General features: G+C 37.1%; 2 protein-coding genes across 8 annotated transcripts in view; both read left to right on the top strand.

Annotated features, from left to right (window-relative positions):
- rapgef4 (Rap guanine nucleotide exchange factor (GEF) 4) overlaps positions 1-1,119 on the top strand; it is a 33,678-nt gene extending 32,559 nt beyond the window's left edge. For all 6 annotated transcript variants that reach the window (XM_034694722.1, XM_034694721.1, XM_034694725.1 and 3 more), the window contains 3 exons: positions 24-88; positions 198-252; positions 385-1,119. In XM_034694722.1, the coding sequence (XP_034550613.1) occupies positions 24-88; positions 198-252; positions 385-512 (248 nt within the window). In that variant the 3' untranslated portion in view covers positions 513-1,119. The remainder of the gene's footprint in view (positions 1-23; positions 89-197; positions 253-384) is intronic.
- A 1,355-nt stretch (positions 1,120-2,474) lies between these two features.
- Positions 2,475-13,347, top strand: part of zak (sterile alpha motif and leucine zipper containing kinase AZK) — a 29,575-nt gene continuing 18,702 nt past the window's right edge. Inside the window, exons 1-5 of one of the 2 annotated variants that reach the window (XM_034693654.1) lie at positions 2,475-2,740; positions 2,842-2,871; positions 4,927-5,116; positions 7,568-7,655; positions 12,774-12,875. In XM_034693654.1, coding sequence (XP_034549545.1) covers positions 4,958-5,116; positions 7,568-7,655; positions 12,774-12,875 — 349 coding nt within the window. In that variant the 5' untranslated portion in view covers positions 2,475-2,740; positions 2,842-2,871; positions 4,927-4,957. The remainder of the gene's footprint in view (positions 2,741-2,841; positions 2,872-4,926; positions 5,117-7,567; positions 7,656-12,773; positions 12,876-13,347) is intronic. The other variant, XM_034693653.1, reaches the window with a different exon arrangement.

The raw sequence follows: 13,347 nt of genomic DNA, 5'->3' as shown, positions 1-13,347 counted from the left end.
CTGTGCTTTGGTTTATTTTCCAGACATAACATTCACTCACGAGGGCAACAAGACGTTTATCGACAATTTGGTCAATTTTGAGAAAATGGTGAGGCTCTAAAGGTTCCGATTATTGTCTAACGGCTGTTGAAAATCTTCTTTTACCCCTTCAGCTCATTGCTGAGACCTGTTTCTGATTATCACTTTTTGTCTTTTAGAGGATGATAGCAAACACAGTGAAGTTACTGAGATTCTGCAGGAGTCATCCATTCAGTAAGTTTGCATCCCAAATGTTTTTTTCTTAACTAACAAGGATGAAACATCAAATGGTTTGATAACAGAATGATATGTGTATTTAACTTTAATTTTAAGTCAGTTTTAAATCTTTTTTACTCATCTTTCCAGGTCCGGATTCCCCTCTGGCGAACAAAACCCATCCAGAGGTTCGGACTTACGTGCGTCAGCTCCACGTGATCGATAACCAAAGGACTCTTACTCAGCTTTCTCACAGACTTGAACCCCGCAGGTCTTGAAACCACTCAGGGACACAAATGTCACACTCAGATGCTACTTCATGACATGACATGTGTTTGCATCTGAGTGAGTTAATTTCCAACACAGGCTATCACATGAAGGACCTAATGACATGTCACATGATGAGATATTGTTCAGATACTGTTGCCTGACTTGTAAAGCCTTTTGTTACAGTAATTTGTGACTTTCGATCAACGGTTATTGCTGGTGGAAAAAGCATCCCCCATATCACTCTGCTGCAGACATGTCCATCATCTCAAAGTCAAATAAGAGCAACATTAAAAGACAGATCTTTGGGGATCTTATTTATCAGATTAACATTTCAGATATAAACACTATGTGATGCTTTAAGAGTGCAAACTTCATATTTCTGATATTCAGTTGTTTGGTATCTTTTTTATCGAACAGTATTTATACATATTTATGTGTGTGAGAGTTTTATGTGCTGTAAACTGTAAAGAGATATTTATTTTGACCTCAGCATGCACAAAGTTATTATGATTGTTTGACTTTTTATTCATGTAAGCACATCTCTCTTTGAAGTCTGGGATACAGTAAATGTCTGAAAACTTTTCTGTGCTGTAAATATTAAATATTTTAAATGTAGTTGTTGGTTGTGAAGTGTTTTGCCATTTCATTTCTTTTTTTTTTTGATTGAGGCCTATTGACATGAAAAACATAGTTATGATTAGATTTTCTATATTTCAAAAAAGGTCCTGTTTTAAGAGTCCTAACCATGACCACACATGAGCTCATTCATTTGTTTATGTAGTATGATGTAAAAATATAATTCTATAACTACATTTTGTGTTGCAGATGGTCAATTAATTCTGTCCTGCTTCCTCAACTTTGGAGAAGAATCCATGATATCAGCTGTTCAACTTTAATATATTACAATTCTAGGATTAAATTAGCATAAAGTTGAACAGAAACTGACAATGACATGTTTTGAAAAGCAGAAAAGTAACTCATCTTAATTTTTTACCTTCCTGTATAACACTGGCACTTACCAACACAAGATAATAGAAATACATTTGAATTAACACCTTTCACAGTTTAATCTTATATGTAGAATTAGTAACAAATCTGTCAGGTTCTATAAAGTTGTTTAGGCAGTCGCCATCGAGTATTTTCTTTAAATAATCTTAAACCAAGATGTTATATTGGCCTTTAAGTTAAGTAGCATTGAAAGTAAAAATTTAACTAAAAAAATGATTGATTAAAGAATAAGTTATTTAGAAATAGCCTACACAAGAAAAGAACAACCACCTCCAAAAGGTATTTACTTAAGTTACCCTCCACAAAATCACCATAAAATGAAGGAATAATAGCTGGACAATATTTATAGAGCTGTTGTGTTAACCCTCCTGTTATGTTCGTTTCTCTGGAACAGCAATAATGTTCCTGGGTCAATTTGACCCGGGGTTTATTCAATTATCAGAAAGTGTCAGAACCCAAAAAAATCCCAATACACATTTTTTTAAATCAAATTTTTAACTCCATTACTAACCATTAAAATCAATATTTAGTGCAATGGTGTTCTTTAATTCTCACAGATGGTTCAATGAGAATAACTCACTCACTTTTCATTAAAATTAATGTTAAAACTTTTTTAAATGTACATTGGAAAGCCCTTAATATAGATACAATAGTTTTACATGACCGATTTTTGTTTATTTTATTTTACATTTTGAATTTTTTATGAAGTGATGTTGATAAATTAACACCTCAGGAAGGCATGTATTGCCTAAAATAGACTTTAAAAAGAGTCAATTTGACCTGCAACATAACAGGAGGGTTAAAGGTAAGTAAAAAAAAAACATCTTAAAAGGTCTAAAGCAACATTTTCATTTGAGACGTCCTCGACTGGTCCGCGGACTTCACGTTGATCCCCACTGTCCCAGAACATAAACCAACTATTGGAGGATCCATGGAGCCTGTCCCGCGTGTGTCCAGCAGGGGGAGCTGTTGTCATCGGAATGATGCCTGGAGCGAGTCCAGTAACAGCCTGATGTTGTCTGCTGCTGCTGCTGCTCGAAGAAGTTGTGCAACCAGTAAAACCACCTCGGAGTGAGAGTGGAGAAATACGAAAACGTCACATGAGATCTCCCGGAACTCTGCATTTCTCTGTTTTTCTTACTTCTGAAAGTTTATTCAGTTTATCCAGTTTGACGTCCTGCACCGACGACGAGTTGCCTTGAAGCCGGAAACCTCCCACCTTATGTCGGTATGTATGTTAGTCACGCCTGGAAGATAGTAAAACGTTTAGACAGAGTTTTCACATGGTTGTTTTCTGACATGTGTGACTATCCTTACTTCCCATTGGAGGTTGGTAGGACTAATAAAGCGACAATACAAGTGAGTACTAACTCTGTGATTCTTTAAACACTTTAATGTTTACTGCTGGTTTAAGACCACCACATCCGACATACAGTGCTTTAGCTAAGTTAAGGGCCTTTGTAGACACAGTACTAATAGTATTTTTACTGTATTTATTGTCTTTACTTTAATGCACTTCATTTAGTAACACAGCACGTCTCTGTAGAAACTTGATCTGCAAATTACTTCTATAGTATTTTTTAAATATTTATAGTAATTTTATTTTATTTTTAATTTATTTTATTTTATTCTATTTTATTTTATTCTATTTTATTTTATTTTATTCTATTCTATCTTACCTTTGTCATTGCTATTATTATTGTTATTATATTTTTTAACTATGTTAGTACATTGTTGTATTCCCCTGTCCCGTGTTGTAAGCAGCTGTAACAAAAGAATATCCCCCAATGGGGCAGGGGTTAGTATTGGCAAGATCCTCACGATACAATAGGCATCACGATACTTGGGTCACGATACGATAGTATCACGATATATCATGATATCACAATATTGTGATATATTGTGATATTCTACACAGTAAACTAAGAAAAAATAGAGATGGTGTATATGTAAATCACAAAATATTACTCACAATTGAAAGGAAAAATTAAGTCAAAACTATTTGATTGAAAACAACTTTTCCACTTTATTGTTTTTGAAATACTGAAGTCGTATTTTAGGTCCAACTCGGCTAAAATATGAATTTTTATTATTACAAAAATATCGATATTAAGAGTAGAAATATCAATATCATATTGGAGGTCAAAGTATCGCGATATATTGCTGTATCAATATTTTTTCACACCTCTACAATGGGGTACCAATAAAGTATATCTTATCTTATTATCTTATATGGCATAATCCATATCTGCTGCACTATGTACTGTAACTCCATTGATTACTATGTAAAATGATAACATTGACTTATATGGGTAATTAAATGTTATCCTGCTAGTGCCAGGATGTGAAATTAACCTAACTCTCTCTGCCATCCCTGTGTGGTTTTATTTGTATTTTCCATATAACTCCAGTGACTTGACTACCTGTGGTTTGACATATGGCTATCAACCTGTAATTGTTGCAGCAGTGACAGCAGGGTTTGCCATTGAGTGAGAACTGGCAGGAGGGAGTGCACAAGTGCTACCATATCCCAGTAACCCTGGCCTCTGGAGTGGATGGACAATACTGTGGGCTGGTCCACTGAGCAGATTGCTATGAGGCTATGTATAGCATGAATACAAGTAAATATGCAGAAAGCAATGGCACCCCTTTGTGACAATGGAAGCATCCCCCACTAGGAGGGGATAGCAATCCCAATGAGGGACCCAGGTAACAGCCTTTTAAAAGCAGTAATTGCTCGGTTATAAATGGAAACCTATGAACAATAACAGAGCAACAATTTCCTGTAATGAGGGAATTATTTCTTTACAAGATGCTTTTATGCTTTTACAGACAAACAAAAGGATGTGATCATCAATCTGTGTGCACTCTAGCTTGGAAGCATTTTGCCTCTAACCCTGGCCTGCACACATTCTGCACATCTAACCCTATCACAGGCAGCGGGCGCTCATTTTTTTAAGATGATGAAGAAAATATTAATGTTTATGCAGGGATTTTGTTTTTTTTTATCTGCGCTCCCTGCTTGTGGCCTTACTTGTCCTGAACACAGTAGACCGTGCTGGAATAGCCTGGGACTTTGGCTGCATGATCACAGCATACCAGGCATGCCATCGTCCTTATACAAGCACGGTCTGGATCCTGAGCTCATTGCTAACTGGCACTGATGATGAGGAGTGTGTGTGTTCAGAGGAAGAGACAGGGGATGATCCCAGAGTGAACCCCAGAGCTAAAAAGAGGGTTATTACACTGACAGTACATACAGAATTAGCCTTTCTGGGTCATGTTGGAGGCTCACGACTCTCTCAAATGGTTCATTTCAGAGTCAAGCACAGCAGGAGCAAGTTTGTTTTGCTTTTTAAAGACTTTGTTGAGTGAACCAGACTTCCTTCCTTCCCTGTGATCCCTCCCCTCCAGAAGCCAAGTTGGTGCTGAGTGTCATTATGAGATGTCGTCTCCAAGCGCCTCCTTCGTGCAAATCAAGTTCGATGACATCCACTTCTATGAGAACTGTGGCGGCGGCAGCTTCGGAAGCGTCTACAGAGCCAGGTGGATCTCTCAGGACAAAGAGGTGGCAGTGAAAAAACTGCTCAAGATTGAAAACGAGGTAGGAGTCATAATTGCCCGGGCTTTTCATATACTTTTTAATTGTCAGTGTAGTAATCATTTTAATTGCTACCCCATTTAGCTGGATGTGGTGACTTCTGTACCCATCACTCATGGTCATTATACTCCCCCACTCTTAGAAATGTGCTGCAAAAGAAACAATATTGCAGAATGAAAGAATATATTTGGCCCAATTACAGCAGGGCCTGTTCTTGAAACCCCTTTGAAGGCTCGGGCTCATTGTCTTTAAAACAAAAAAAAAGAATTATCTTTGAAATCTTTTCAGTGAAACTGTGTAACATTTGCTGGCTTGTGATAAGATGTTCAGAAAAGTATTCAGCATTTCTTTTATGAAATTCAGATCTCAGATATCCATTCAAATTCACTCAAGTGTTGGAGAGATGATTGTTCACTGAAACTAGTAATCCTTTCACATTGAACCAATTGTTCGTTTAATTACAGTGTTTGGCTACAATTAAATGAATTGGTTTTGTCAGGTTTCTCTCCAATCGAGGAATAGTCTCACTCAACGATCCGTCTGGGCCTTTATTTTATAATAATCTGTCCGTGTCTCTTGTCTGCATATACTTTTACTAATTTATTTTAAGCCATGCTAATGTCACGACTGAATGGATGGCAGTTCTTGTTTGTCTTTTAGAAAACTTTTGTCCAGACTGAAATATCTCACCAACTTTTTTTGAGTGCCATCAGATTATATACACCCATTCATGATCCTGAGAGGATATATCATATTCACCTATGTGATCTCTTGACACCACAATGACATTGGTATCGAAGTTAGTTGATGAAATATCTCAACAACATTTGAATAGACTGTTTTGAAACTATATTCATGGTTCCCCGAGGATGTATACGGGAGAACGGGGTTGGTTGTCACACGGGTTGGTTGGCACACTCGTTATATCTCGCCACCAGGGGGCACTGTCTCTCAAATTGGGTTATGGACATTTCCAGAATTAGGATCAGAGCTCACCTACATAGGCTTCTCTGGAGTAAGACAGCTGAACTTGAGGTGAGAGGACTTTTTGTGTTTTTCATGTCAAATTGTAAATATTCAGCTCCTCAGTATTTTCTTCTCGGCTTTTAAACGATGGGTTTATAACAAAACAAGTGTTACCCTTACAAAGTGTGAGGGGAAAGCTATAGTTTAGATTTTTATTAGCTAGCTAACTACTTGTTAGATGGTTGTTAGCCTTGATGCTAGCAAAAAAATCCAGTTGGGGTTGGTCGTCACATTCTCTTTGGGGTTGGTTGTCACATGTAACAACCAGTTGAGTTGGCCGTTATTGTTCGGCCTATTTGTTTTGTTCTTTATGTTGTTATATAGGCCGGCCTAAAGATGTGTTTCCTGTTCATGTTCCTTGCTCATTTTATGTTAAAATGCATTAAGTTATGTCGACCTATCACTTGTCAGTGCAATTAAACTTTCAAATTTAGTTCTGCCTTCTTGCCTTTTTTAAAATATTTTTCCCATTGAAATACCATTGTGACAACCAACCCCATAGTGTGACAACCAACCCCATAGTGTGTGACAACCAACCCCATAGTGTGTGACAACCAACCCCGTGATGGGGTTGGTTGTCACAATGTGTCAGAGTGTCTTTGATAGTTAATTGCCTCTTTGTTACAATGAGTTGGAAAATGAGAGGGATACACATTTCAAGCCAACACCTTAAGCTTCAATTTAATGTAGGAAGGACTATTGAGAGATGTTTTGATGATGAGCAATCATCAAAACAGTAAAAAGTGTGACAACCAACCCCGTTCTCCCCTACTATCCTCCATGTTAATGGCTTTTCTGCTGGTGCCACTAACAGGTTAAAGTTTTCACCTATCCTTTTAACTATGCCAGCATCTACCTGGTAGTTGTGCACAATACTCTGTTAGTCATTAATAGTCCCCAGAGGATTAATTCTGCTGACTTTGGTGATCCTCAGACTCTACCTCCAGCTGCCTTATTTGGATGATGTTTTTGGTAAATAGTCTCAACCACTTCTGGGTTGATTTACTTGAAATTTGGTATAGATATTCATGCCTCACTCATGATTGATATCCTTCAGCTTTCATCTAGCTCTACTACTAGTGTCAAAACTTTGGCGTATGACCAAATATTTGCAAAACACACATTATTCTTGTTAGTCCCTGTTGTGCTTTGTTTGTTGCTGATAACCAAATGCTGAAATAGAAAACTTAAACCTTGAAAAGGATAAACCTCCTCAGCGTTAGCATGTTAGAACTGTGATTGTCTGCATGTTGCATGCTAACATTGGCAAATTGCTGAAGCTTTGTAGACTGACACCTTCTAGTATTTCTGTACACTTCTAGATATTCTTTGTTTATACTCTGTTATAGTGATTTATACTTGTTTGGCGTCCTCTAGTATCATTAACATGTGTGTTTATGTTCCTCCCTTTGTGTATTTATTTCTTAGGCTGAAATCCTCAGTGTCCTCAGCCACCGTAACATCATCCAGTTCTATGGCGCCATCGTTGAGGCTCCCAACTATGGAATTGTCACTGGTAAGACTTTACATTCACCAGCCTCGACATTTACAGTATGGCAGTTTTCAAAACCGCCTACTATACTAGCAGTACGTACTGATTTGGCCAAAATTCAGTATGTAGTAAGTAGTATGTGAACAAGAACAAAATCTGCAGTATGCCAAAACTCCCCGGATGTCTACTGATTCAGGAAAAGTTCACAGTATGCATCGGACCAGTCTGCCTCGCGTACTGTTTCCCACAATGCACAGCGCTCGTTCCGCTTTTTCTTTTCTCTTCTTTTTTGACAGGGGAACTCAGTTTTATGTGCTGTGAAAATTATTAAATTCCATATAAACCACTTCCTAACTTTTTAAATCATTAGTGAATGCTAAAAAAGCAGTTTCTCTATCAGCTTGGCCGTTGTTTACATTCTGCATCTAATGTAGTAGGCAGTATCAACTGCCTACTACATTAGTAGGTATATAGCAGGTCATTTTGAAAACAGCCTGTCTCAATGATACCTACCAGGCTGCACAATGACAGAAAATCGCTGCAACTACCATGAGCCATGTTTGCAACACTTACAGTTTAACCCACACTGTATGGTGCAGAGGTTTCTATGGATGCATCATTGAACGCCAGATAGTTCAGGAAGCGCTCGCATTCATACAGTAGCTGTGTGCCCCTTTATTTGTGTCTATGTTAGTGATTGAGAAGAATAAAGCTGGGGCTCTCTGTGCCTGCACAAACTTTCCCAGGGCATGAGTGTAGAGGCCCTGTGGAGATGTTTGTGTTTGATTTATATGATATTATGGTATGTTTTTGACAGCATAGCCGCTCCTATATTCTGTAATTATTACCTCCAAATTCAAATTAAATCCATACATTTTTTTGTTGGCCTTCACTCGTAATTAGAATTTAATGATTTTTCCATCTAATAATTGTATCTAACTCTGATACAAATGTAATGATTTTCAGTTTTTTTAAAGTCACATACTTAATGCTGTACTGTTGATACTAATCATATTTAAATTAATGGCTATGAGAATATCCCTGAGCCCTAAAGGATGCGGCTTCAGTTTACTTCTCTAGTTATAAACAGTCGCAAAACCAAAAAATGTACGATATAAAATAATTTAAACCAAAAATCCTCCAATATGAGCCGCTGGAAACAGAAAAAAATTGACAGTTTTGTTTGAATCAGTTAATTATATACTAAACAATTAATTATAATCAATTAAATTGTTGTTGGGAAAAATACAGTTGTGCTCATAAGTTTACATACCCCGGCAGAATGTATGATTACTTTGGTAGTTTCTGTTGTCATTATGGTATAAAAAGACAGCTGTTTGACAATAAATGGCTTCACCCAACCACTAACCATGAGTGAAAACAAAGTTTTTCTCTTATCATTCATATTCTCTAAAAAATGGCCAAAAAAAATCACAAATTCTGCCATAAGTATGTAAACTTATGAGCACAACTGTACATACAACTCCCTCTGTTTAGAAAGGCAACAAGAAACAGGCTTTTTTTATTTACACAGCAACTGAAAGTGGACAAAGCAGCCGTGAATCAGTGGTCCAGTACAAACACTTCAGTGTACATATATGAGTAGTTAGCAGGTTGTTTCATATGGACTTTTGAGCCTATATGGATTGTGCTGTATTCCAAAGGTCTGCAGAAGTCCTGAAGTTGGTCTGTGTTTGGGAACTCCCTGCATGTTGTTCTTTTTTCTCATTTCTTGTCTTCTCAGTCAAAAACACTCTCAGAGATCAGACAATACCCAACCGCAGCTTAAATACACAATATGGTATCTGTTATTGTATTAATAAAAGTTAATATTATTTACCAAAGTTAGTTTTTTTAAGTGATTTTTAAAAAAAAGTGTAGTTAGTACTGTTCTTTAGTATCATTTAGGAGTGAGTTTCATACTTACATTACATACATTGAGATGATTTGTTGATGATTTGGATTTAGGTAAACTAAATAACCTCCAACAGTCTGATGGTTCGGTTGTTTGCTGCTGCCTCGCCCCTCTATATCATCCCTTTTCCTTTTCATGTGTCACTGACACGTTCTGACAGTTTGATACTGGGATTGAAGAGCGTTGTTAGAAAGTGTTTCTGAATTGTAATTGCTCAAATTATAAACCTGCCGTAACTGAAAATAACAAACATGCCAAGCTGAGGCAGGTTTATCTTGATTGTCCAGGTAAGTTTGATAAACTGCAACGATTTAATTAATCACAAACAAACAAGACAGCAAGTCACGAGGATCGTAAGATCGTCATGACAAAAGAAAAGTAATAAGCATCATTAAAAGGTTGTATTGTATCGGATACAACATGGAATGAATTGTGATGTGCAGTTTGCAGATTTTAATTCAAAAGTGATCGGCTATTTATGTGTTTAACAAGTATCTGTTTGTGTGTATCATTATTGAAAATCAATGTCTCTCTGCTGCAGTGTCTCTAGGGTTGGTATTAATTAGGATGAACAAAAGGAGAGTGTTCATGACAAGTGACACACACACACCAGGATTGTGTTTGTAAGTAATCAAAATGATGTTACATTATCCCGAAAATTGAAATACTCACAGCTCAAGACCAAAAAAGAGAAAAGTGTGAAAGCATTTGAAACATATATTTAAACTTTGTAGGCTGCAGGACAGAGGCTGAACAAAGGATATAAAACCTCTCTGGGAAGTCTGCTCTCAATGAAAGCAAGATTTTTTCTCCAAGACAAAGCTGAATGTTCTCAGTGAGAGGCACATCTAATGTTAGCATGACTTTACAGGCGATCATCTCAGACCATAACCTCAGTCAGCTTGACTTGCCCGGAAATATACCTGCTGCCAGTTCACCTGTGACTCAATACAGACGACCGAGTCAGAGGTTTTTATGACTCTGGAAGTTCTCCAGCCAACACAATAAAACTTTTTTCACCAGTAAGAAGATTGACATTTTTGTGAGCGCAAGGTATTGATGTACAATGGGTCCTATATTAAAGGTATAGTGTAGTTAATAGAGGTGTGAAAAAATATCGATACAGCAATATATCTCGATACTTTGACCTCCAATATGATATCGATATTTCAACTCTTAATATCAATATTTTTGTTATAATAAAAATTCACATTTTAGCCGAGTTGGAACTAAAATACAACTTCAGTATTTCAAAAACAATAAAGTGGAAAAGTTGTTTTCAATCAAATAGTTCTGACTTCATTTGTCCTTTTAAATTTGAGTAATATTGTGTGATTTACATATACACCATCCTTAAGTTTTTCTTAGTTTACTGTGTAGAATATCAAAATATATCACAATATTGTAATATCGTGATATATCCTGATACTATCGTATCGTAACCCAAGTATCATGATGCGTATTGTATTGTGAGGTGCTTGACAATACTCACCCCTAGTAGTTAAGGTACTTTTCAATGGTGAGTGTATTTTACAACATTACTGTCAGTGTATTAGGCAAAAGTCAACAGCTGATCCACATGCTGCTGGTGGAGGAACACGAATGTGCTGCATCCAAATAGTGCAAAATCAAAGTGCCCTGCTGACATCAAAGTGAAGTGCTAAAAATGTATTAATATACATATACTAAAAATAGTGTACAGTTACATTAATGTTGGTGTTTGAGTCAGACTTTTCCAAAATGTGCTAAATTATGTGGTAAAATGAACTCCATTGACCGTAGTGGCTTCTGTGCTGGTTCACTGTACAGTTCCTCAACAACAGTGGCCGAGCTGATCTCCAGGCGGTGATACATTACTATCAACAAGTACCTCATACATTTCCACTTAAAGAAAGAACTTTTCTTTTGAGACAACTGTCTGCAAATAACTAGAAATCACAACCTGAACAGAACAGTGAAACCCTTGTTTCCCGAAATCTGCAGTTTTAAAGCACAGCTTGCAGAGATGAGTCAGAGCAGGAGAGGGAACTTGTTGCAACACAAGACAACTAAGGACAACTAGCTTAGCAGCCTCTGTAGTATTTGCTGCTATGAACAGGAACGGTTTTGTTGTCAAGGAGCTTGTTGGTGTCTCTATTTATCAAAGCAGAATCTAATTAAAGCCAGTTACAGGACAAAATTTTATGGCCATCCTGACCTTGCAGTGTCCACATTCATCAGCTCAGTTATAAATGTCTTTTGTCTGTTGACATCAGGCAGGGTCATTTCCTTATATCCACGATATTGCAGAAAGCTTTTTTTGATTTTGTGTATGCATAATTACTTGTACTAGTTAGAAATATTTCTGCTCCACATTCACAAATGATCTCTGGAATGTAGTTAAACGTATCAAAGTTCAGGAGCAGACAGGTTATTACCTGCAGAAGTGAATGATAATATTTAAGATATGAGTTTGTATGACTTCTTTTTAGTGTCTTTTTCTACTTTAAACTGGAGATACGCCATGCTAAATTCAGATGATAGTAATTAAGACTTCATAAGTTTGTGTATTTTATGATTGTTAATTAGTCTTTTGTGTTGGCGCCTGTGTATGTTTACATAAGTGTGTTGGAACATGATTAGGTTATTATGCACAAACAGAGGCTTCCTGCTGTTTTGGCTTCTGTTTCCTGCATGTTCAAGCTTCTTATGCTTACACCACAAGACAGTCTGTATCCAAAGATAGCAAGAGTGTTGATTTGCTGCACTTAGGTACCTTACATCTCTGGGAGATCTTTATTTCTATGTCTTGGAGATCTTTTGAAGTTGAATACAAAAGAAGAAATCGTTTTTCAGGCCCATAAATAGGTAAAAAGTTAAAGGGTTATACGCTATTGAAAACAGAACCTAAAGACATTTCCTTTCTTGTTGGTTCAGACAGATTTGATAACATGTTGGATGCTGAGGGCTCCCCATAGCGTTCAGTTACACTGTGATAAATTGAGCTCATCCACAGCAACAGTGACAGGAGCAATCTGTAAACAAGACACCATCAGCTACCTGCCAGGACACGTCTGGCAGAATCTCAACTCTCAATTGTTTTCACATAATGCTCTCACATACTGCGCTCAAACGTGTAATGTAATATCTCAGGAGAATGGTTTTGTCACTGTAAGAGATTTTACTGTCACAATCTGTCAGTCACTCACGATAAAACAAAGTCAGATCTAATCACATTTTCTCCACAGAATATGCGAGCGGTGGATCGCTGTATGATTACCTGTCCAGCGACGAGAGTGAGAGAATGGACATGGGGCAAATCATGACATGGGCTGCAGAGATTGCCAGAGGTAAATGTGACTTTTTTTTTCCATGACTACTTTGGTATTTGAAGCTCACTGGTTGCTCACTTTTATTAATTGTATATTAGCATTAACAAACTGATTGAAGACCATTGTCTTTATCTCTGAGTGGCAGCTTTTTTCTGCCCTGTTGAGAGAGTTATATGACATTATATGACACTAAAATGCATACACACTGTGGACATGACTTATGAAACAGGCTGGCAGGCATTAATACTGTTGCTGCTTTATGACCTCCTTAGCAAACAAGACCATCAACAGGAAGAAACACTTTTTCTTTATCAGTTATTTTAAATGTCTGAAACCACTGGCAGGGGTTGGGTGTTAGATTAAGGGATGAATTGCACGTAACTGATACAAACATTTTTCACACGTTCCATGGCAAAGATCCTCGATGAGTCATAAATTTGACTATTAGGTGACAGTGAATGTTTTTTTGTTTTTTTTCAGTGAGAGAAAC

Source organism: Notolabrus celidotus, chromosome 10 (genome assembly GCF_009762535.1).
Source record: "Notolabrus celidotus isolate fNotCel1 chromosome 10, fNotCel1.pri, whole genome shotgun sequence".
Taxonomy (NCBI): Eukaryota; Metazoa; Chordata; class Actinopteri; order Labriformes; family Labridae; genus Notolabrus; species Notolabrus celidotus.
This window is presented reverse-complemented; position numbering and strand designations above follow the sequence as displayed.